Below are 23,583 nucleotides of genomic sequence, written 5' to 3'. Positions count from 1 at the left end.
TTAAGGGCAACACCACCTAGCTGAAAAAGCTAGAAACCACAGAAGTAAGTCTCAAACTTGTGATGTCATCAGGTAAAGTCTGGAGCTGCCCCATAGACGATGAATGGGGGTCATTCTTCACTTCATTCATCTAGAACATCTTTCCCAATTCAATGTCTATGGAGCAGCTCCAGACCCAATACTCTATGACATCACAAATTTGAGTTTTAGCACTCTAGTTTTTGGATTTGGGAGAGAGTTGTTAATGTTTACTGATAATTTTGGACTGTCTTAGACCATAGGAATAACATGTATGAATTTTGGAAATGGGCATTGTTCCCTTTTAAACAGCTGTTTAATGAAACACTTTAATGCATCAGCTGTTCCACTCAATAATGCTCGTCACTCAACATTTCTTCATTTAAACTGCTTTTCCTCTTTGTCTCACAGAGTCTAGGCTGTGATGATTATCTCGGATCAGGAAAGGTGATGGACAAGTGTGGCGTGTGTGGAGGCGACAACACAACCTGCAGGCTTGTCTCTGGAGTGTTTAAACACAGTTTATCCAAGATTGGCTACCACAAGATAGTAGAGATCCCAGAGGGAGCCACCAAGATCAATGTCACAGAAATGGTGAAGAGCAGAAACTACCTAGGTAGGAAAAAAAACACTTGTAACATTGATACTGCAACATGTATCTAACACAACTGTTACTCATTTTGATAGATTTGAGATGTCATTGCTTAACTTACTCTTCCACATCACTCACCTGAAATGCTATGTCAGCTCCATTCATGTAGTATTTCAAAAGCCCCACCTCCACCCCAGCGCCCACCTTAAGACTAGCAATCACCCCCCACTCTTGACTGTGCCAACATAATAATAATAATAATAATAATGATAATATAATAATGACCAATTATACGTGATTTGATTGAGTGAAATTCATTTGGGCAGAAAACCAACAGAGATAGATTCTTAGCAGCATTTCAGGGAGTTAAAATCAGCCTATAACAATACTGTTTTGGCATGTAATATTTTGTCTGAAAACAATGTTTTTAGGCCTCTGATGTGAAATGGTCTGAGCAGTAAGTTGTGCATCAGAATGGAAGGAGAGTCGTAATCATTGAAGTGTTAGTATTGACTTATATCCGACTTCTGTTTTCTGCTCTGAACTGATAAATCATAAAATATTTTTATACCAGCAACAGCTGTGGCCAGAGGTATTATGTTTTTTCAGGAAGGCCGTCCATTCATAACATTATTGTTAACACGACATTTCAAGAAAGCCTTATGGAAATTCTTCAAATTTGGCAGAAACATCTACATATACTCAACAAAGAACTGATTAGATTTTAGTCTTCAGAGGTCAAGGTTACTGTGACCTTTCTATCACTCTTGTGAACATGTTATCTCAAGAAACGCTGAAGGGAGTTTTTTCAAACTTGGCATGACATCCACTTGAACGCAAGGATGAACCAATTAGAATCTGGTGAGCAAAGGTCAAGGTCACTCGGCCATCACCCAAGAACTCATATCCTAATTATGACAACATTTCATGAATAAAATGTCTTAGAGGATATGATGATGAAGTTCTGAAAATTTATATCCAAAAGGTCAAAGGTCAAATTCACTGTGACATCATTATGTTCTGCAGAAACACTTTTCTGGTCATCACTCAGTGTCGTAGCTAAAGAACAGAAAGGGAGACATTTGGTCAGATACTGAATAGGTGAAACTTACTTTAGGTGCCCACCTTGAAAATGCACTGATTGTACAGATCATCTGTGCTACCAGAGGAAAGAAATGTGTGAAGAATTAATGTTTTCACAGAAATGGATGTAAAGTATAACTGTAATTTGACTGAGTCGCAGAGGCATATGACCGCAAGGCTGTAATGCTACTTTAAATATGAGGCCTTGCAGTGTTTTCTGCAGTGCTTGTGCTCTGTCGCAGCTGCCTCTCTGCAAATAGAGTTCCAGTTGCCCATTCAGATTTACAGTTTTATCAGTTGCAGAGCTCTGTCCTAATTCCACCTTAAAACACATGTAAAAGGAATGGAAATCATCCACCCACCACATGAAGTATTATGTTTATGATCATCATTATGGCGCCATTGAATAAACAGTCAACGGAAGGCCATGGTAGAAATACTCAGATAATAAATATATGTGAGAAATTGACATTTTGAGAATTCTATTAGTTCCAGCTGTGAAAGCAGCAGCAGGCAGTGGCAGCAGCTTGTAAAATTAATTACACTTGTCTGATTAAAAGGCAGATCAAACAGGGGGCGGTGTCACTTTTTCGGGATATCTCCAGCATGCTGCAGCCTACCACCTACGACTGTGGTATAAGCCTTTTACTGGAGCCCCTGAGTGAAACACACTACGCAGATAATTGCCGTCTTTATAGAGGTGCGACAGTGGGACATGCTAGAAGTGAGTTATTTTCAGAAGTGACTGTTGGAATGTCAGACATTGTTTAATGAGAGCCATGCCCCAACTCAGCAGGAGGTTTGCAGGAAGCGGGGAATGGCCCCTCCAAGGCCACTTCGCTCAAGGAAAATGCATAAACACGCTTTCATTAGAGGATCTTACCCCTCAAGCATCGGCATCCTTTTTAATTAATGTGTGGAATTTCACCACTCAAAAAAAAAGGAGGAGAAACATTCCAAGGATGGATTCAGTGGCCATGTTTCAAATCCAAACTGCTTGGATGCCAGGTGCGCTGTGCTTTATTTAATTTGAGCACACAATTTATACAAGTACACAGAGTTATGTTCCTTTCACTTTTACAATTTAGAGAAGGACTTCATCCCCCAAATGAGTGTGTCAATTACTCACCCTGTTAAAATTCTAAATAAAACTTAAAAAAAATGATTATTTGTCTTACATGCCTCCACAGTGAATGATGAATCCAAAACCTGAGAAAATCCTTGTTTTATCAAAATAAAAGGGTCTGCATTTGACAAAAATGACACCAAAACATCTGTTTACAAACTCTCACACAACTCATGCAGATAATCCAAGTCTCATTTATCCAGTCGAAACTTATTCATACTCTTTTCAGAGCTAGACTCCATTAACAAAAAACAGTCATTTTACCTCACTGAACATGTGAGCTGCTGATCTACTGCGGCCAAGATGAATTTATTTGTTATTTGTTTGGTGAATCCAAACAAACCCTTTAACACACTTAAGTCACATAACAATGCAAACTAACTAACTGATCGAGTCAGAACAGCAGCTCCCGTGTTCAGTGAGGTCAAATTTCTGTTTTTGTCAATGGACTCTTGCTTTTAAGAGTATAAATAAGTTTAATTTTTAAGAATAGTTCTCCACTGGAAAGGGTTGTCTTTGAGAAGTACTGAGTATATGACTGGATAAATGAGACTTAAATTCTGCTGCATAAGTTGTATGAAAGTTTGTAAATAAATGTTTTAATATAGGTTTGTTCAATCCCTATGACTGCTATTGTCTCAGTTTTTGGATTCTTTGTTCACTGGAGATGCAAGAAAAAATGTTTTCTTTAAAAATTCAACATCACACAGGTGACTAATTGGTATACAAGTGTTCATTTGGGGGATGAAGTATTACGTGTAGAAAGTGGGAAAAGTCCTTGTGGATAAAATTCACAGGAACCACCTTAAAATGTTTATTTAATCGATGACCACGGTACAAAATTCGAGCCAGCAGCATTTTCCCAACCTGTATATGTGGGTTTTAAAATGCAAACAAGAATATGAGACAAGGGCAGGAATCTAGTAGGAGCCACCCACTGTAACCTCACCATGTCCCCGATTTTCCCTCAATAGGCCTCTGTTCTACACCGTGCATCTCCAATGTGCTTTTAGTTGTCCAAACACTCTTTTACAAGCCTGTCTACTGTTACACCTCTAATGCTTTTCTAATGGCCTCTTGTGCTTAATCCATGAAATCAGTGGAAAACATTTTGGGAGATCCTGTTTCAGGATTTGCATGAAAGATTTGCCAGCACAAACAGATTGTCACGTTTATCAAGGATTTTTCTTAAAAAGTGCACGTGAGAGCATTTATTCCATTGGCTATAATTACTTTTTTGGGTGGAGAAAGTCAGTGTTACAGCTTTTTTTAACTATAGTTCACATAATGCCTAAATGGTTTTACATTAAACAATAATTATGTGGAAGTGGTTGTGGCAATATTTTCCTTTTCATTTGCGCTCAGGGCTGTCAGTGGTGATTGTGTGGCTTTTCCCTCTGTCTCGTCCAGCTCTCCGAAGCCGATCGGGGCGATCTATCATTAATGGAAACTGGGCTATTGACCGACCAGGGAAGTATGAGGGAGGGGGGACCATGTTCACCTACCGCCGACCCAACGAAATCAGAAGCACAGCTGGGGAGTCTTTTCTCGCTGAAGGACCCACCAATGAGATCTTGGACGTTTATGTAAGTAATAAATCATCGCAGACCTCCAGGTACTTTCAGTGGTGCCTCTCTCCTCTTTCATTCATACTGACAAGCTGAAGTTTGACCTGAGAAAATGAAGTTTGTCATTGTATGATCACTTTTCAGAGCAGATATTACTTCAGGAGGACAACTCTTCTGATATTTGAAGGTAAAGAGTATTATTTCATGGTTATTAAAGAGTCTCATCTACTTTACCTCAGATGATCTTCCAGCAGCCAAACCCCGGTGTCCATTATGAGTACATCATCCCCTCTGAGAAACCAGCGGGCCCTCAGCAACCAGACCACAGACCAGGGGGTAAATTAGCCCTTCACATACCCATCTACTTAACCACCTACCCATCTAACCAAGCATTTATTCATCCTCGTATATCTAATGTTACTTTAACCACCCATTAACCATGGTGAATTTATTTCTCTTAATAGAGTGAAATCCTAATGATACTATTTCTCTCAGCAAGGAGAAATAACTGCATTCCTCTCAACCTTTCTAGCAAGTAATAGGAAAAGAAAAGAAAATCTTTTCGCACTTCAGCCTGTAGATGTCCTCACGTCGTCTCAGTTTCACTCGAGCAAATCAATTAAAAACGTTTTTTAAAAAACACCTAGAATTCCGAATTAATTCAGAAAAATCACCTCCCTGATTGCTCTTTCTTAGTGTGTCATAACTCTTGTGACTTTGTCTTAGGGAACACTGTGAATGGACAGGGTGGATACGACCACAGCAACACTCACCAAGAAAACCTCAATCCAGCAGGTGGAGGGTGGCACCCTCCTCGTCGCCCCGACAACCAAGTTCCTGTTGTACAGCCACCCAGACGCGAGAGAGAGTACAACTGGAAACTGGCTGGTACTACAGAGTGTAGCGCCTCCTGTGGTAAAGGTCAGTCCAACTATTTATATCTTAGGTTTTTAATTGTACACATTTATTTATCATTTAAGAATATTTTCTTCTAATTCACATGTAGAATTTAGAGCTATAATTAAATATCTGCTTTGTATGCATTTTAGGATTCAGATACTCCGTCTTTCACTGTGTCTCCCGGCTGAACCATGTTCAGGCATCAGATGCTTTGTGTGACAGCAGCAGCAGACCAACTCCGCAGGAGGAGGCCTGTAACACGCAGCCCTGCCCAGCCTTGTGAGAGACCACACTTTTCTTTTCTCACACTTGTGCACACTGCTGAATTGCAAAGACTCTCCACTCAGAAAGCAAGCTCAATACATAAAATACACACTACTGCTGTTTAATGATACCTAAACATTTTTGAAAGTGGTTAAAATTGTCTGTGATTGGCTGAGAGGACTAAGTTGCTGCTGCTAAGTCCAAGAAGTTGCTGTCATAGTGTACCTGTTAGAATACCTTACAGAGCCAGTGTAACATGTCCTTAGAGGTTTTGTAAAAAAAAAAAAAAAGTTTTTCAGATGGATCCTTTTATAGCCTTGTCTTCAAATCTCAGTATGAACAATACATTTGCTTTGTATGTATCTATAAATGTACATGACATACAATACTGAGAATACCCTCCTAACACCAAGCTCTTGTATGATTTTTACCTGAGCAGCTGGGACATTGGAGAGTGGTCAGAGTGCAGTAAGACCTGCGGCCTGGGCATGCAACACCGGCAGGTCCTGTGTCGCCAGATTTACGCCAACCGCACCCTAAATGTCCACACCAGCCGCTGTCGACACTTGGAGCGGCCCGAAATCGCCAGTACCTGCCAGCTGAAGATCTGCAGTGAGTGGCAGATCCGCTCTGAGTGGACCGCTGTGAGTGGCAGCTGTCAGTCAATATGTGACGGCAGTGCATTTTTTACTTTTACTCTCTGTTTTATACCTCATTATATCACTATATTTATGTAGTATTTCTCTTTGTACTTCCTCATTTACTAAATCCTGTTTACATTGCAGTTTATTCATGTTGCAATTACTGTCTACCAAAATATTTATTATTTAATTCAATATTTAATATATGTTGTGTTCTTTACAATTTTACTTTTGCACTGTTGTCCTTATGTACGTCCTCTTCTCCTGAACATGATATCTCAGGACTGCCTCAATAGAATTTCATCAAATTTGGCACAAACATCCACTTGGACTCAATGAACTGATTAGAATTCAGTGATCAAAGGTGTTTTTGGCCATAATTCAAGAATCAATATGCTAATTATGACACCATTTCACAAACATGTTAATAGAATAAAATGATGAAGAGATGACATTATATATCCAAAAGGTCAAAGGTCAGCATCTTGAATCCCACTCACCTGACATGTCTCTACAGTGGACTTATGGCATCATGTTTAATGACATACAGCTTTAAAAACAAAACAAAAAAAAACAGATTAGCTTTAACAGAAAGTTCTTTCATGTTCAAGTTCTTTTCAAGCATGTTTGAGATTTTAATCCTGACATCAGAACCGTTTTTAAAACTGTTTTTCTTCAGTTTGTTTTACTTTGACACTTGTATCAAATTTGTATTTCAACATTTTGGAAAATACGCTTATTTCACACTGTATCTGACAATAATTATGTAGCTGGAGCCAGGACACGGTCAACTTAGAGTCTAAGTGTAAAATTGACCTGATGTAGTTTTAAGGGGGAGGTTACATGTTGAACTATTTCTTGGCCTTGCGTGGGGACTGTGGGAGTCTTAGCTGGTTTCCTGAAAACCTACACCATGACAACTCAAGGGAACCACTGTGCTTAGTCAGGAAATATTCTCGCACATAACCCCCTTAAAACCACAACTTGTCATTTTTACACTTTGGTGTTTGTGTAGATTAACATGGCTAAGACTTATATTTTTATAATAACAATGTATTAAATGACAAGGTGAACAATGTGGCCGCTTATAGTGATGAACCGACTGAAGATTATCACCTGATTATCATCTGCAGCTCACCTTGGTTTAAGAGAGCTCTATGGTGAGTTTCAGCTCTTTGTTCAGCTGTCTGGCACAAAACTTAACTGTTGCTGTTCACTCTCACAGCTCATAAGTATATCTCCCAAAATACAAACCTACTCATTTAACCCTTTAAAACCTGGGCAAATTGGCCTGATTTCTTTCAAAAACAAAATCCCTGAACAAACAAAAAACAAAACAAAACAAAGGGGAAAGAGTAAAAAATCAAATAAAAGGAATAAAACAAGTAAATGACCTGAGAAACTGCTTAAAAACCATAATAATTCTGTAAAATAATTCAAAATATGTGAATGTGATAATTATAAATATAAAGTTTCCAGGACCTTCTCCATAGCTTTTTATTGAAATAATTTTCTAAATCTACATTTGTTTTTAGAAATATGCAGGACATTTCTTTCCAAGTTGCTCTTTGCCTTTTTCCCCCTTTTTTGAGAAATTGCACAAATTTGGAGCTCAAAGGTTTAAATACATGTGAAAGGCATCTGAAAGCAGCACAAGAAAAGTGATGACACTCTAGGTTTCAAAGGGTTAAAGTTATTTGAGTATATTCACAATGCGAGCATTCAGGCATTGAGTACACTGTTAAAAGAAAGTATTTGTTTTCACTTATAAAATTAGTGACCCCGCTGCCTTAACATTTTAAGTTGAATGAATCTGACAAGACAAGTTGAGGTAATTTTCTTTTCTTCTGTCTTCTCAAATACAGTCAAAGTAAATTTCTAAGGCACGCCGAACACTAACTTTTTCAGTTAAAACAAATACTTTCTTCATACAACGTCCATGGGTATGTAGGAGTGCACACTATATTGCCTGTGTAGACTCTGCAGGACATAAAAAAGTGTGTACAGTAATCCTTCAAAACAATGTCCACTGGAAAAGAGCAGCCCACCTGAAAACCACAAACAGACGTACATTGTTGCACTCACTAAAGCTGAAGAGTAATCTAGTCTTTCCTGCAGTACTTACCTTCACAGTACAGTGTAAACCATGCCTTCTGTGTCTCCACAGTGTTCAGTGCCATGTGGGCTGGGTCAAAGGTCACGAGAGGTCCGCTGTGTCAGCAACGTGGGCGACTTTGTTCCTGACGAGGAGTGCAACATGAATCTGCGGCCCATCGATGTAGAGAACTGTGACATGGGACCCTGTGCCAAGAGCTGGTTCTATACTGAATGGGGCAACAGGGTAGGTGTTAGAGTCAATGGGAGACAGATTAACTGTTATTCATTTTAACAACAGTGGTAGTTATTGTATGCATCTGTTTCTATGCATCCATCAGCTGTTTGGAAATGCAGATGATATATTGATGTTTTAATATAGATTCTGATGGTGACAAAAGGAAGCAACAGAAGATTAACCTTCACTGAGTAGAGTGATTTATGAGTAGGAGTTCAAGAGTCAGAGCCATAGTTGAGAACATGATTGTAAAACTAGTGTTTACTTCACAGTGCTCAGCTGAATGTGGGATGGGTGTACGAACCCGAGGAGTCCTCTGCCTGACCAACCAAATCAGCAGCCTTCCTCTGGAGGGGTGCGGCAACGAACGTCCCGCAGACTCTCAGGTCTGCAACAATGGCCTCTGTGAGAATCGCATCGAGTGGTTCACAGGCCCCTGGAGCCAGGTATGATGATGACAGAGGGACACCCTGGACTCAAGGGGAAGTTATCTGGAGTAGCTCAATAAATAGGATATTACAATGATCTTGACATGTTTCCTGTCTCAGGTTTTTCAGCATGTAATTGAATCCATATGATCTTTGCTGTTGTATGTGACCCAGTGCACTGCAGAGTGTGGTCCAGGCAGCCAGCAGAGGTCAGTAGTGTGTCTGATAAGGTCAGATGAAGGATTCTCCGTCATGCCGCCCTATGAGTGTTCCTCTCTGGATCGACCCCTCAGTCAGCAGAGCTGCAACCTTAAGACCTGTGGAGCAAAGTGGTACCACACTGACTGGAGTGCTGTGAGTAAGATATGAACTCCCTCTCTCCTTCTACTACTTTGATTCCCGAAGGCAAGACATTTATTCCCTACTACTCTTATTAATTGATTTACAGCCAAGGCTGACAATCGGGGTAATTCCCATCAAAGAAATCACTCAAATTTATCCAAATTGGATATATTTTAGAATAAATTGAGCTTAGATACACCAAAGGTGAGTTAATCACAGTTAATCTGATTCATACTGTGAATCTTTTCATAGCCATCATACTCTGGTGAATGGTAATACAACCTTTTTATTCATTTAAACTCTCTAAAAATAAAAAAAAGTATTTTTTCTTTAACATTAAATATTTTTCATTAAGTCAGCATCATTTAGACCTAATAAATAATACGGAACTATTAACCTGCATCACCAGGACTGTGTTGGTTGAATAGATTTGATCGATGGTGGCCAAACACCTCACCAGCTCTCATCAGGTTGTGATTCAGATGTTTCTAAACTATGATTGGTGCAACAAAGCATATAACCATTTCCTTTTTTCAACTGAGCCCTGCCCAGTTTAAACCACTGAGAAGAGCAAAGAAAATTAAGAACATCTCTTGTGAAATATCTAAAACCAACTTTATAATACTGTGTTTGAGTCTGATCTCCTCACTTTGTTTTTCTCTCATGCCCCTGTGGTGAATGAAAATACTCCAATCCATCTCTGATCCATCTTGAAAAGTTCTTTACGAACTGAAGTCATTGGGGGCCAATTATCCATGCGAGAGTCCATTGATGTATACAGTAATTTTCTTGCTGAACACGAGAGCTGTTGGTGTACTGCTGCCTCAGTCAGCTACGTTTTTGATGTTATTGTGTAACTTTGGTAAATCTGAGCGAATCCTTTAAAATAGACAAGCAGCTCCAGTGTTCAGCAAAGTAAAATTACAGTTCTTGTCAAGGAACTTTGGCTTTGAAGGGAACATAGAGTTGGGTATATGTTTGGAGAGTACTGAGCATAAGTATGGATAAATGAGAAATGGACTGTACTACACGAGTTGCATGAGAGTTTGTAAACGATTATTTGATATAGTTTTGCTGTTGTTACACAGACCCCTATGACTTCAGTACATCAATAATTTTCTTAGGTGTTTGATTATTTGTTCACTGATAAGGCAAATGAAAAAAAAAGGAATTCTATGTAACAGGGTGACTAATACCAATACAAATGGTCTTTTTGGGTTGGGGTGAAGTGCTCCTTTAAGCTGATATGATGGAATGTTACAGACATTCAGCAGCGTCTGAAATTAACCTTTTGGCTGAAGATTAATTTAAAAAATGTACCTGCCATAAAATATACAGCTAGTTGAAATATTTAAGAAACACTGGGCCTCGTGCAGGAACATTTTCAGATTCTTGCGTTAAACCAGGAACGGTTCATTCAGGAAAATGTTAGCAAAGAGTAAAAACTTTCACACTCGTTGGAAATGAGCTAACACATTTATCTGTCAGTAAGGTGTATTTAGTAGATCAGTAGTAGATCAAATGTAGGGTAGAGTTTCTTTAACCTGGCTCTTACCCCTGCCTTTTCAGTGTTCAAAAACATGTGAGGGAGGTTATCGTGTGCGGGAAGTGCGCTGCCTGTCTGACGACATGCTGTCCAGCGAGGGCTGCGACGAGCAGCTAAGACCAGCAGAGAGGGAGGACTGCAACCCAGAGCCCTGCATACCTACTATAGGTCAGTCATCCTCTAACATGGTATCTGGAATATGACTGAGTTCTCCTAATGGTTTTAGCATCCAGGAACACATGGGTCATTATTATGACAGTAATGTCCAGCTGGTATTAGAAGTAGATGAGTAACTTTCTGTTCCATCTCTGAATGCTTAAAATGGAAACTGCACTTTGAGTAAGGCATTGAACGCAGCATTTGGGAGCTGTTAATGTTGGTAACTCTCCCATCCTCCTGCTAAACTGTACCCAGGATCAATTTTCATGTGTTCTTAATCAGCTCTTAAATACAGATCGTATATAAGCTCAACTCTTCTTTTTGTTTCAGATGAGAACTGCAGAGACAAATACTTTAACTGCAACGTGGTGGTCCAGGCTCGCCTCTGCGTGTATGATTACTACAAAATGACGTGTTGTGCCTCGTGTTCACGAGTGGCCCACAGACATTCGATTCATCAGGGCCATAGTTAGCACTCTCTTCCAGGGTCCCTCAACTCCAATGTTGGGCCAGACTCATTACCTGCTGCAGGCACTCTGTTCCTGGGGCCAGCAAGGGGAGTGAACCAGCTGGACCTTGGCTTAAATGGACACTTGTTTTGACTGCCAAGGATGGAAACTGTAGAAAAAGCATTTCTGTTGGTTCACGTGGAGGCAGCTGGTGGGAAAGAGGAATACCTAAGAATAGTGGAGGACAGGGATCCACTCACTGGACAAACAGAGCCCTGGAGGGGTGACAGAGATCAGTAGCAAACTGAGGAAGCTACAAAACACTTTATGGATTTAAACCACCAAGTCTGATGTAACGAATCCATCTATTTTTGTTTCAAGCCAAGCAGCTGTCTTTTATCATCATCTGGCTGTTGTGGATTACATGATATGAAGAGGAGAGCACAGGTAAACTGTTTAAGGCAGACTCTATATAGAAAGTATATGTGCTCATATGGTTTATTACACTTCAATGCTCAGATTTATGGCATTATGTCATATGAAGTCCAGTCTCTCACCTATTATCAACTATTTACCACCCACTTTGTTGACCAAAGACATGTAACCTCAATTCTCTGGCACAGATGAGGTTTTTCTGATTGCCTAAGCAGTGGCAAACCACCTTTCTTCCTTTCTGCACAACCATGAGGTGTAAATGCAGCCTGTGTAATACATGTGTATATATTTATGTATGACAAAATGAATGATAACAGTCATTTTTAATGGTTCTCAGACAGTCCTCCCAGCAACTGAAGAGAAAAGGGCCCTCTCTTTATTTATTCGAGTGGCTCCCCAAGGAGGTTCCTGGTTTATCGGCCACCGGTGGCCCCTTTTTGGCTGTGGGGTTGCCTCTCCACCAATCACAGCCTCTGAACTGAATGTAGGCATTCCACAGCCTGCTGGATGGTAGAAGCAGATGGTCAAAAAAAAGCCCAACATATTTTTTGGAGAGGTGAAACAAACTGCATATATGTTTTTTTTTTCTGTGGGAGATGATCATTCCACATTTGTGCAATTCCTGATAATTCGCTGATCATTAAATTATCCTTGCATTATTATTATCATTATTTGATTGTAAAAATAAATCATGACAGTATTAACTATCAATCTGGCATATATGCAGTTTAAACTAATAGTACATCCTTATTTATGAGCTAACCTTTCCTGCCAAATCCACTTTTTTCAGTTTCATATACAATCTGCACACAATGCCTCTCAAGTTTTCAATTATTTTTGTATTATATGTTATCCTTTCCCTCCATGCATCTTACCTCTGATCTATAAGTACTGTATCTGTGTAAGGTTTTTAAGTATGCGATTAATTTGATCTATAAGGGTGAAAACACATCCTGAATGCCAGCATGATGGTATGATTCAATCAAACAATCAAACAGAGTGGAACTAAAATACAGCAATTTTTCAGTATTCAACTAATGAAACACCTGTTTTTGCCATATTTTACATTTCTAATGTTCAGGAGTACAAGAACTGTTGTTGAGATTTTCTGAAATAAATGAAATTACTAATTATTTGTACACTTTACAGCAGACTTTCACTGTGTGATTTCTGAGTTGATTGATTTTTGTATCAGAGGACCAGAATAAAGTCTCTGATTTAAGTCATCCATCTAGAGGAAAAAGGTCCTATTACAGCAAAAAGATGTACAGAGATACACCTCTCGTAATAATATGCACTGCTCTATCCTGAGCACAGTCTGTTTGAAAATTGTCTTCTGTCAAAGGACATGATTTTTTTTGTGGGCCAATGTACTGATTTGGAATTGGGTCATTTTTATTTCATAGCATAGTATGTCATCCAAAACATGCCAAAAAAGTCATAGTAAAGTCATTATTTAAATATATGCCAAAAAAGAAGTCAGAGTATAGCATGGTGTCCACAATCATGGAAAAAAGACATACAATAGCACGGCATCCAAAATCATCAAAAACCAACATACAATAGCATTGCGTCCAAAATCATGAAAAATACAACATTGTGGTGGAGCCGCAGGTCTCTTCTTTAAGAGTCTGTGTCTCCCCTTTACTCAGATACTAAATAACCAAACGCCACTTCAGTCCTGCGAGAGTGTGGCTTATTAGAGAGCTAAGGTGTCTTTTCTTTTTTGAGTGATGCATACTCAACAGTGTTTACTTTTCAGTTGACCAGACCAGGAGAAAAACCCTCTACCACTCGGTCCGTTCCCTCTGGGGGGTCCAGGGCACCTCTGGTACTACCTCTGGTACTACCTCTGGTACTGCCTCTGGTACTACCCTCCCTTTTATATTTGTGAGTTTATTTACTTTTGGTCAAAACCAGGCAGCGAACAGAAAGTTCACTTTGTCCAGAAACCTGTTTCCTTTCTGTCTTGTTTTATCCTTAAGCCACTAATCAATATTTTAGAAGAATGAAAAGCAAACACCAAAGGATGGTAAAAAAGTTCAAAACTGCTCGAAGCAGGCTTTATTCAAGGATAAAAATGTCAAAGCATTAAGCAAAGACAACAGTTACCTCACTCCCTTTTACAGGAGCTACATATACTGTCTAACACAATGTCTAGGCAAGAGAAGGCAAAAAGCACACAGTGATTTGTTGTTCCTCTTCTATCTGGAGATCCGTTACGTCATCCCTCCACTCTCTGCACTCTCCTCTCCTCAATGGCTAGGCCTGGGTTGGCATGTTCAAGTAGAAACCTCCTCCTCCTGCTTGGGGTGGCGTGTTCGAGTAGAAACTTCCTCCTCGTGCTAGGGAATTTCCAATCCTCTGCATGTGGTTTCCTGTTAATGGTTGCTAAAACGGCTGCTGCTGCTGATTCATGAACATGTCAAACATGCTAATGAGCCAGGGTGCGGCCTTGCATCTTTATGAAGGGGTTCATCTCCCTCATGGGGAATGAGCTGCTGGGTTATGATCTGTGTGCTTGTTTCCATACCTGGCTGATCTCCCAACACTCATACAATAGTATGGGGTCCATGTTCATGCAAAAACGATATTCTGTACCATGTGGTTTGCAGCAGTTTGTTGTTCATGACATATTTTGATATTTTTCGCTGTATGGCATTTTCAGTCATTTTTTCATGGTGTTTTTGGCCACTTTGCAACATTCTATGTTATGACGTGTCAGCACGCTATTTTATGTGGTTTCCAGCTGGTTTTTGGACACATCATATTTTGACATTTTTCCGACATACTGTATTATGACATTTTGGGACCGTTTTTCAGCATGCTGAATTCTGATGTTTTTTGCTGTTTTTTGCAACATCCTATGCTATGGTGTGTCTCTGTACGCTATTTTAGGCGGTTTTCAGCTGTTTTTCGGTCATGTCATTTGATGATATTTTTCTATACTATGGCATTGCATTTTCTGTCATTTTTTGGACATCATAATTTATGGTGTTTTGGGCCATTTTTGCAACATTCTATGCTATGGTGTGTCTTGGCATGCTATTTTATGCTGTTTACAGCTGTTTTTTGGACATGTCATATTTTGACATTTTTAGCTATACGGTAGCCTTGCCTTTTCGGTTATTTTTTCAGCATGCTATATCATGGTGATTTTGCCAGTTTTTTAAAACATACTATGCTATGGCGTGTCTGGGCACGCTATTTTATGCTTTCTTCAGCTGTTTTGAGGACATATTATGATTTGACATTTTTTGCCATACTATAGCCTTGACTTTTTGGTCATTTTTTGAAATGCGTTAGTATGGTGTTTTTGGCTGTTTTGAGGTGTTTTCAGCTGTTTTTTGGGACATGTTCTATTTTGAATATTTTAACCACACTATAGCCTTGCCTTGTGGGTCATGTTTTCGACATGCATTATCATGTTGTTTATGGCTGTTTTTGCAACATACATCGATATGGCGTGTCTCGGCACGCTATTTTATGCTGTTTTGAGGTGTTTTCAGCTGTTTTTGGGACATGTCATATGTTACGGCCACACACACACACACAACAAGGCTCAGAGAGTACACACATAAAAGAAAGCCACACAGATTCAAGGAACAAAACGACCAGTGGTTGTCAAAAATGTTATATTTTGACATTTTTAGCCATACTAAAGCCTTGCCTTTTTGATCATTTCTCCACATGCAAAATTACTGTGTTTTGGGCCGTTTTTGTAGCATTCTATGCTATGGCGTTTCTCGGCATGCTATGTAATGCATTTTTGAAGTGTGTTTAGCTGTTTTGGGGACATGTCGTATGTTGATAATTTTAGCCATACTATAGCCTTGCCTTTTCGGTCATTTGACATGAATTTTTGTGGTGTTTTCGACTGCTTTTGCAACATTCTATGCTATGGCATGCCTTGGCATGCTATTTATGTTATTTAGGTGTTTTTAGCTGTTTATCGGAGGTGTCATATTTTGACATTTTTAGCCTTTTTAGCCATTTCTAGCCTTTAGCCTTTTGGGTCATTTTTTCGACATGTATTATTATGATGTTTTTGGCTTTTTTTTGCAACATACTATTCTATGGTGTGTCTTGGTACGCTAATTTGTGCTGTTTTGAGGTGTTTTCAGCTGTTTTTGGGACATGCCATATTTTGACAACTTTAGCCATACTATAGCTTTGCCTTTTTGGTCATGTTTTCGCCATGCATTATTATGGAATTTCTGACCAGTCTCGCAACACTCTATGCTATAGCGTGTTTCGGCATGCTATTTAATGCTGTTTTCAGCTAAATTGGGGACATGTCATATTTTGACATCTTTAGCCATACTATATCCTTGCCTTTTTGTTATTTTATGCATTATTGTGTTACTTTTGGCTGTTTTTGCAATATTCTGTGCAATGGCATGTCTCAGCTCTCTATTTAATGTTGTTTTGAGTAGCTTTTAGCTGTTTTGGGACATATCATATTTTGACATTTTGAGCCATGCTGTAGCCTTGCCTTTTGGGTCATTTTCTCGACCTGCATTATTATTATTTTATACCATTTGTGCAACAATCTATGCTATGGCATGTTTGGGCACACTATTTTATGTGTTTTTGAGGTGTTTTCAGCTGTTTCAGGGACATGTCATATATTGACATCTTTAGCCATACTTGCCTTTTCTTTCATTTTTTCGACATGCATTATTATGGTATTTTTCTCTTTTCTAGGCTATGGCATGTCTCTGCATGCTATTTTATGTTGTTTTGAGATGTTTTTAGCTGTTCTTAGGAGGTGTGATTTTTTGACATTTTAAACCATACTATAGCCTCGCCTTTTCGGTCATTATGCATTAATGCATTATTTTTTTCCATTTTGACCATTTTTGCAACATTCTATGCTATGGTGTGTTTCGGCACGCTATTTTGTGTGTTTTATAGGTGTTTTCAGCTATTTTAGGGACATGTCATATTTTGAAATCCGTAGCCATTCTATAGCCTTGCCTTTTCGGTCATGTTTTCGACATGCATTATCATGTTGTTTTTGGCCGTTTTTCAACATTCTATGCTATGGCATGTCCAGGCACACTATTTTATGTTGTTTTGAGGTGTTTTTAGCTGTTTTTGGGACATGTCATATTTTGACATTTTTTAATCCGACTATAACCTTGCCTTTTGGGTCATTTTCTCAGCGTACATTATAATGGCATTTTCTACCATTTTTGGAACATTCTATGCTATGGCGTGTTTCGGCACGCGATTTTATGCATTTTTGAGGTGTTTTTAGCTGTTTTTGGGACATGTCATATTTTGACATTTTTAACCATACTATAGCCTTGCCTTTTCGGTCATTTGTTCGACATGCGTTATTATGGTAATTTTGGCCGTTTTTGCAACATTCTTTGCTATGGTGTGTCTCTGCACAATAGTTTTTGCTGTTTTGGGGTGTTTTTAGCTGTTTTTTCAGAGGTGTCATATTTTGACATTTTTAGCCATACTATAGTCTTGCCTTTTGGGTCATTTTTTCGACATGCATTTGTTTTTGTTGTTTTTGGCCGTTTTTTCAAAATTCTATGCTATGGCATGTCTCTGCATACTATTTTCTTTTGTTTTAGGTGTTTTCATCTGTTTTTGGAGCATGTCATATTTTGACATTTTTTAATCCGACTATAGCCTTGCCTTTTGGGTCCTTTTTCGACATGCATTATTATGGTAATTTTGACCATTTTTGCAACATTCTATGCTATGACGTGTTTCGGAACACTATTTTATGCAGTTTTGAGGTGATTTCAGCTGCTTTTGCGACAGGTCATATTTTGACATCTTTAGCCATACTATAGCCTTACCTTTTGGGTCATTTTCTCAGTGTACATTATAATGGTATTTTCTACCATTTTTGGAACATTCTATGCTATGGCATGTCTCGGTATGCTATTCTATGTTATGTTGAGGTGTTTTTAGCTGTTTTTTCAGAGGTGTCATATTTTGACATTTTTAGCCTTACTATAGCCTTGGCTTTTTGGTCATGTTTTCGACATGCCTTATCATGTTGTTTTTGGCCGTTTTTCAACATTCTATACTATGGCGTGTTTCGGCACGCTATTTTATGCATTTTTTGAGGTGTTTTCAGCTGTTTTTGGGACATTTCATGTTTTCACATCTTTAGACATACTATAGCCTTGCCTTTTCGGTCATTTTTTCGACATGCATTATTATGGTAATTTTGGCTGTTTTTGCAACATTCTTTGCTATGGTGTGTCTCTGCACAATAGTTTTTGCTGTTTTGGGGTGTTTTTTTTCTAAATTCTATGCTATGGCATGTCTGGGCGCAGTTTTCATGCTGTTTTCAGCTTTTTTTGGACATGTCATATTTTGACATTTTTTGCCTTACCTTTTGGGTCATTTTTTCGACATGTGTTATTATGGATTTTTTTTTACCATTTTTGCAACATTCTATTCTATGGCGTGTTTCGGCATGCTATTTTATGCATTTTTGAGGTGCTATCAGCTGTTTTTGGGACATGTCATATTTTGACATCTTAAGCCATACTATTGCCTTGCCTTTTTGGTCATTTCTCAACGTACATTATTTTGTTGTTTTTGGCTGTTTCTGCAACATTCTATGCTATGGCATGTCTCGGTACGCTATTCTATGTCGTGTTGAGGTGTTTTTAGCTGTTTTTGGGACATGTCATATTTGACATTTTAAGTCATACTATGGCCTTGCCTTTTGGGTCATGTTTTCGACATGCATTTTTTGTTGTTGTTTTTGGTCGTTTTTGCAAAATTCTATGCTATGGCATGTCTCTGCATGCTATTGTATTTTGTTTTTAGGTGTTTTCAGCTGCTTTTGGGACATGTCATATTTTTCCTTTTTTCACCATACTACAGTATTGCATGTTTGGTTATTTTTTTGACAAGCTATATTATGATGTTTATGGAGGTTTTTTGTTTTTTTTTTTAATTTTTGACATGCCACGCTATGACGTGTCTCAACTTGCAATAGTATATGGTTTTCGGCATTTATTTGGACATGCCATATTTTGTCATTTTTTGACAAACTATGATATTTTCAGTCATGTTCTTTTTATCTCTTGTGCAGCTGAATATCAGTGGGTTGGGTTATTGATCTGTTGGTCAATTTGTCGTCGTTGGGTCTAGGTGGAGGGCAGGTTGAGCCACTAGGAGGTAAATTGTAATTATGTTAAAGTAAAACTGGACATTTTTACCTCATATACTCCTATATCAAAGCAAGCCAAATTCAAGACCTATTTAAGGTTTTATTTAAAGATAAAGATTGCAATGTTGAGCACCAAGTATCCTAGCAAGTCCCATTTCCAAACCAGAGCCAAATCAATCCTGTTCAATGTTGCATGGGGTTCGGGTATGGTTCCTGTGGAGTGGCACAACAGGGGTGGTTCCCATTTTCAAAAAAGGGGACCAGAGGGTGTGCCCTAATTATTGTGGTATCACACTACTCAGCTTCCCAGGGAAGGTCTACTCTAGGGTGCTAGAAAGGAGGTTCTGATAGATTGTCAAACTTCAGATTCAGGATGAACAGTGCGGGTTCCGTCCTGGTCGTCTTCATGTACTTTGTGGATTTGGAGAAGGCTTATGACCGCATTCCTCCAGGAGTCCTGTGGGGGATACTGTGGGAATGCAGGGTGCAGGGGTCGCTTCTGCGAGCCATTCTGTCCCTGTATAACCAAAGTGAGAGCTGTGTCCGCATACATGTTATATCTAAATAATCACAATATTAATATTTTTTATCATTATCGTAAAAACATCATACCATTATGTGTCGTCCAAAGTAACATAAAAAAGTCATATGACAGTATGTTGTCAAACGTAGCATGAAAAGAGTCATAGTATAGTATGTCTTCCAAAATAGCATAAAAAAGTCATACTATATTATGTCGTCCAAAATAGCAAAAAAAGTCAATATCATCCAAGGTATGAAATAATGTCATACTGTAGTATGTCATCCAAAATATGCCAAAAATGTCATGCTACACTATGCTGTCCAAAATATGACAAAAAAGTCGTAGTGTAGTGTCATGTCAAGGAAATTATGTTAAGTTGTTTTTTGTCTTGTGCCTATGTTGTCTTGTGATTTCCTGTTTTATTTTGAAATCCTAACTCTCCTCTCGTTTCAGGTCACCTACTTCCTCCCTTTGTGTGTTTTCCAGCCAGTGTAATTGTCGCCCCGCCCTGATTGTCTCCACCTGTTTCCCCTTACCTTGTGTCTATATAGTCTGCGTCTCCCTTTGTCCTGTGCCAGTTAGTTTTGTCTTGTCTGCCAGTCAACCAGTGCCTTATTTATGCCCAAGTCAAGTTTTTGGTCTTCCTCACCTTTTTGCATTGTTCAGGTTTGAAAACCTATTTTCATTTGATACTTTGCTGAACTCTAGTTTTATCATGCACCTCATTTGAGTGATTTTTTGTTGATACTTTGTTTCCTCTTCTGAGAGATTTTTGTTGTTACTTTTCCACTTCAGAGTGATTTTGATTTTTTTGTTTCTGCCTTTGTAAAGACTTTACTGCTGCCTTTATAAATAAAGTGTTTTTTGACTTTTGATACCTGGTGTCGTGCATTTGGGTTCAATTCCAGTTCCGTCTTGTCAGTGTAGTATGTCGTCCACTACAGTGGGTATGGAAAGTATTCAGACCCCCTTAAATTTTTCACTCTTTGTTATATTGCAGCCATTTGCTAAAATCATTTAAGTTCATTTTTTCCTCATTAATGTACACACAGCACTCCATATTGACAGAAAAACACAGAGTTGTTGCCTCCTTGCAGATCCTCTCCAGTTCTGTCAGGTTGGATGGTGAACGTTGGTGGACAGCCATTTTCAGGTTTCTCCAGAGATGCTCAATTGGGTTTAAGTCAGGGCTCTGGCTGAGTCATTCAAGAACAGTCACGGAGTTGTTGTGAAGCCAATCCTTTGTTATTTTAGCTGTGTGCTTAGGGTCATTGTCCTGTTGGAAGGTGAACCTTCGGCCCAGTCTGAGGTCCTGAGCACTCTGGAGAAGGTTTTCGTCCAGGATATCCCTGTACTTGGCCACATTCATCTTTCCTTCGATTGCAACCAGTCGTCCTGTCCCTGCAGCTGAAAAACACCCCCACACAAGTTCATTTCTTTTCCTCATTAATGTACACACAGCACTCCATATTGACAGAAAAACACAGAATTGTTGACATTTTTGCAGATTTATTAAAAAAGAAACACTGAAATATCACATGGTCATAAGTATCCAGACCCTTTGCTGTGACACTCATATATTTAACTCAGGTGCTGAACATTTCCTCTGATCATCCTTGAGATGGTTCTACACCAGGCATGTCAAACTGGTCCACAGGGGGGCCGGTGTGGCTGCAGGTTTTTGTGCCAACCAACCAAGAGCACACAGTTTGACCAATCAACTGTCTGAAGACAGAGATCAGTTGATTAAATGAGTCAAGTCTGGTGTGCTGCTACTTGGTTGGAAACAAAACCTGCAGCCACACCGGCCCCCCTGTGGACCGGTTTGACATGCCTGTTCTACACCTTCACTGGAGTCCAGCTGTGTTTTATTATACTGATTGGACTTGATTAGGAAAGCCACACACCTGTCTATATAAGACCTTACAGCTCACAGTGCATGTCAGAGCAAATGAGAAGACAGAATTGTGGCAAGGCACAGATCTGGCCAAGGTCACAAAAAAATTTCTGCTGCATTTAAGGTTCCTAAGAGCACAGTGGCCTCCATAATCCTTAAATGGAAGACGTTTGGGTGGCCCGACAGAAGCCTCTCCTCAGTGCAAGACACACAAAAGCCCGCATGGAGTTTGCTAAAAAACACCTGAAGGACTCCAAGATAGTGAGAAAAAAGATTCTCTGGTCTGATGAGACCAAGATAGAACTTTTTGGCCGTAATTCTAAGCGGTATGTGTGGAGAACACCAGGCACTGCTCATCACCTGTCCAACACAGTCCCAACAGTGAAGCATGGTGGTGGCAGCATCATGCTGTGGGGGTGTTTTTCAGCTGCAGGGACAGGACGACTGGTTGCAATCGAAGGAAAGATGAATGCGGCCAAGTACAGGGATCTGAAAAATGGCTGTCCACCAACGTTCACCATCCAACCTGACAGAACTGGAGAGGATTTGCAAGGAGGCAACAATTCTGTGTTTTTCTGTCAATATGGGGTGCTGTGTGTACATTAATGAGGAAAAAAATGAACTTAAATGATTTTAGCAAATGGCTGCAATATAACAAAAAGTGAAAAATTTAAGGGGGTCTGAATACTTTCCGTACCCACTGTATATGCCAAAAAGGTCATTTTATAGTATGTTGTCTAAAATAGCCAAAAAAGTCAATATCATCCAAGGTATGAAATAATGTCATACTGTAGTATGTCATCCAAAATATGCAAAAATGTCATGCTACACTATGCTGTCCAAAATATGACAAAAAAAGCTGTAGTGTAGTGTCATGTCAAGGAAATTATGTTAAGTTGTGAAAAAAAAAGTTATAGTATGTCGTCCAAAACATGACAAAAAAGTCTTTGTGTAGTGTATCGTCCAAATTATGAAAAATAAGTCAAAGAACAGTAGGTAGTCCAAATATGACAAAGAATGTCATAGTATAGAATGTTGGTCCAAATATGATCCAAAAGTATGTAAAAAAATCATACTATAATATGTTGTCTGTGTTGTACTATGATATATAGTCTATATGGCTTACTATACAATGACATTTTTACGGCCCTTTTTATTAGATACTATACGGCATAATACTGCTCATTGTGTAGATGGGTGTGTATATATATTTCTGTATTTATAAGGGTACTTGCCAAATTTTATATATTTTTATTACATTTTAGGTATGCTATTGTGTATAATTAACATATTTTATATGTATTATGTGTGTATTATATTCTTATTATAATGTTAGAGAAGCCACCTTGCACACTGTATTAAATTACCTTTTATATTAAATATGGTTATCATTTGTAAATTATGAATGTGTATTGACATTGTTTTCATCATAGCTTTATACAACTTCAAAAGTACTCCACTTTTTCAAAGTTTTATGTATTTTTCTTAACTTTATCTTTTGAATAGTAACCCATTTATAGTGACTCTATTTTGACCAGTAGTAATCAGATAAAACACCAATTAGCTGAGGTACTTTCATTGCCCTTTTCCTAACTTCATGCCTTTTTAAGAATTCATTTAGGACTCATTCTTTAATCATCACACATTCAAGTACAGCAAACATTTAGCATGTTTCCTAGTTCCTCTCACACAGTTAACAGAATATGTGTGTATACACTTTGTTAATGAAGAGAAAACTATTATTGGGAGCGTCATTTAAGTACTTCTACTACAACTGGGCCAAATAGTTACTGACTCAATAAGCACTAAACTCTTGAAATCTTTTGTCACCTTTGTAAGAATATGTATATAATTATAATATCTTTCAAATTCTAGTCTTTGTTTGTAGAAATTTTTTTTTAAAAAAATCAGCGAGAATTGGTGTACTCTGTTGCTTAGCAGCATACTTTTTGTTTCCTGCCACCTGCCCTTTTTTTGTACTACCACATGATGGTGCTGTAGTAATAACATAAAAATCCTATATGCTTAAAATGCATATGACATATTGAAATGCAACAAGCATTTCTGTGGTTGAGTGAGTCCCATATCTCATGTAGTTAAATTCATTTCCAGCATTTTAGATGA

At 38.6% G+C, this 23,583-nt stretch overlaps 1 protein-coding gene across 1 annotated transcript in view; it reads left to right on the top strand.

Annotated features, from left to right (window-relative positions):
* Positions 1-12,961, top strand: part of LOC121943332 (thrombospondin type-1 domain-containing protein 4-like) — a 28,311-nt gene extending 15,350 nt beyond the window's left edge. Inside the window, exons 2-12 of the mRNA XM_042486856.1 lie at positions 430-634; positions 4,230-4,405; positions 4,627-4,723; positions 5,114-5,308; positions 5,437-5,566; positions 5,991-6,195; positions 8,360-8,533; positions 8,797-8,970; positions 9,127-9,306; positions 10,864-11,008; positions 11,330-12,961. Of these exons, the coding sequence (XP_042342790.1) occupies positions 430-634; positions 4,230-4,405; positions 4,627-4,723; positions 5,114-5,308; positions 5,437-5,566; positions 5,991-6,195; positions 8,360-8,533; positions 8,797-8,970; positions 9,127-9,306; positions 10,864-11,008; positions 11,330-11,472 (1,824 nt within the window). The 3' untranslated portion in view covers positions 11,473-12,961. The remainder of the gene's footprint in view (positions 1-429; positions 635-4,229; positions 4,406-4,626; positions 4,724-5,113; positions 5,309-5,436; positions 5,567-5,990; positions 6,196-8,359; positions 8,534-8,796; positions 8,971-9,126; positions 9,307-10,863; positions 11,009-11,329) is intronic.
* Positions 12,962-23,583: the final 10,622 nt, after the last annotated feature.

The sequence above is a fragment of the Plectropomus leopardus genome, chromosome 1 (genome assembly GCF_008729295.1).
Source record: "Plectropomus leopardus isolate mb chromosome 1, YSFRI_Pleo_2.0, whole genome shotgun sequence".
NCBI lineage: Eukaryota > Metazoa > Chordata > Actinopteri > Perciformes > Serranidae > Plectropomus > Plectropomus leopardus.
Note: the sequence above shows the minus strand (reverse complement) of the source record. Positions and strands in the feature narration are given on the sequence as shown.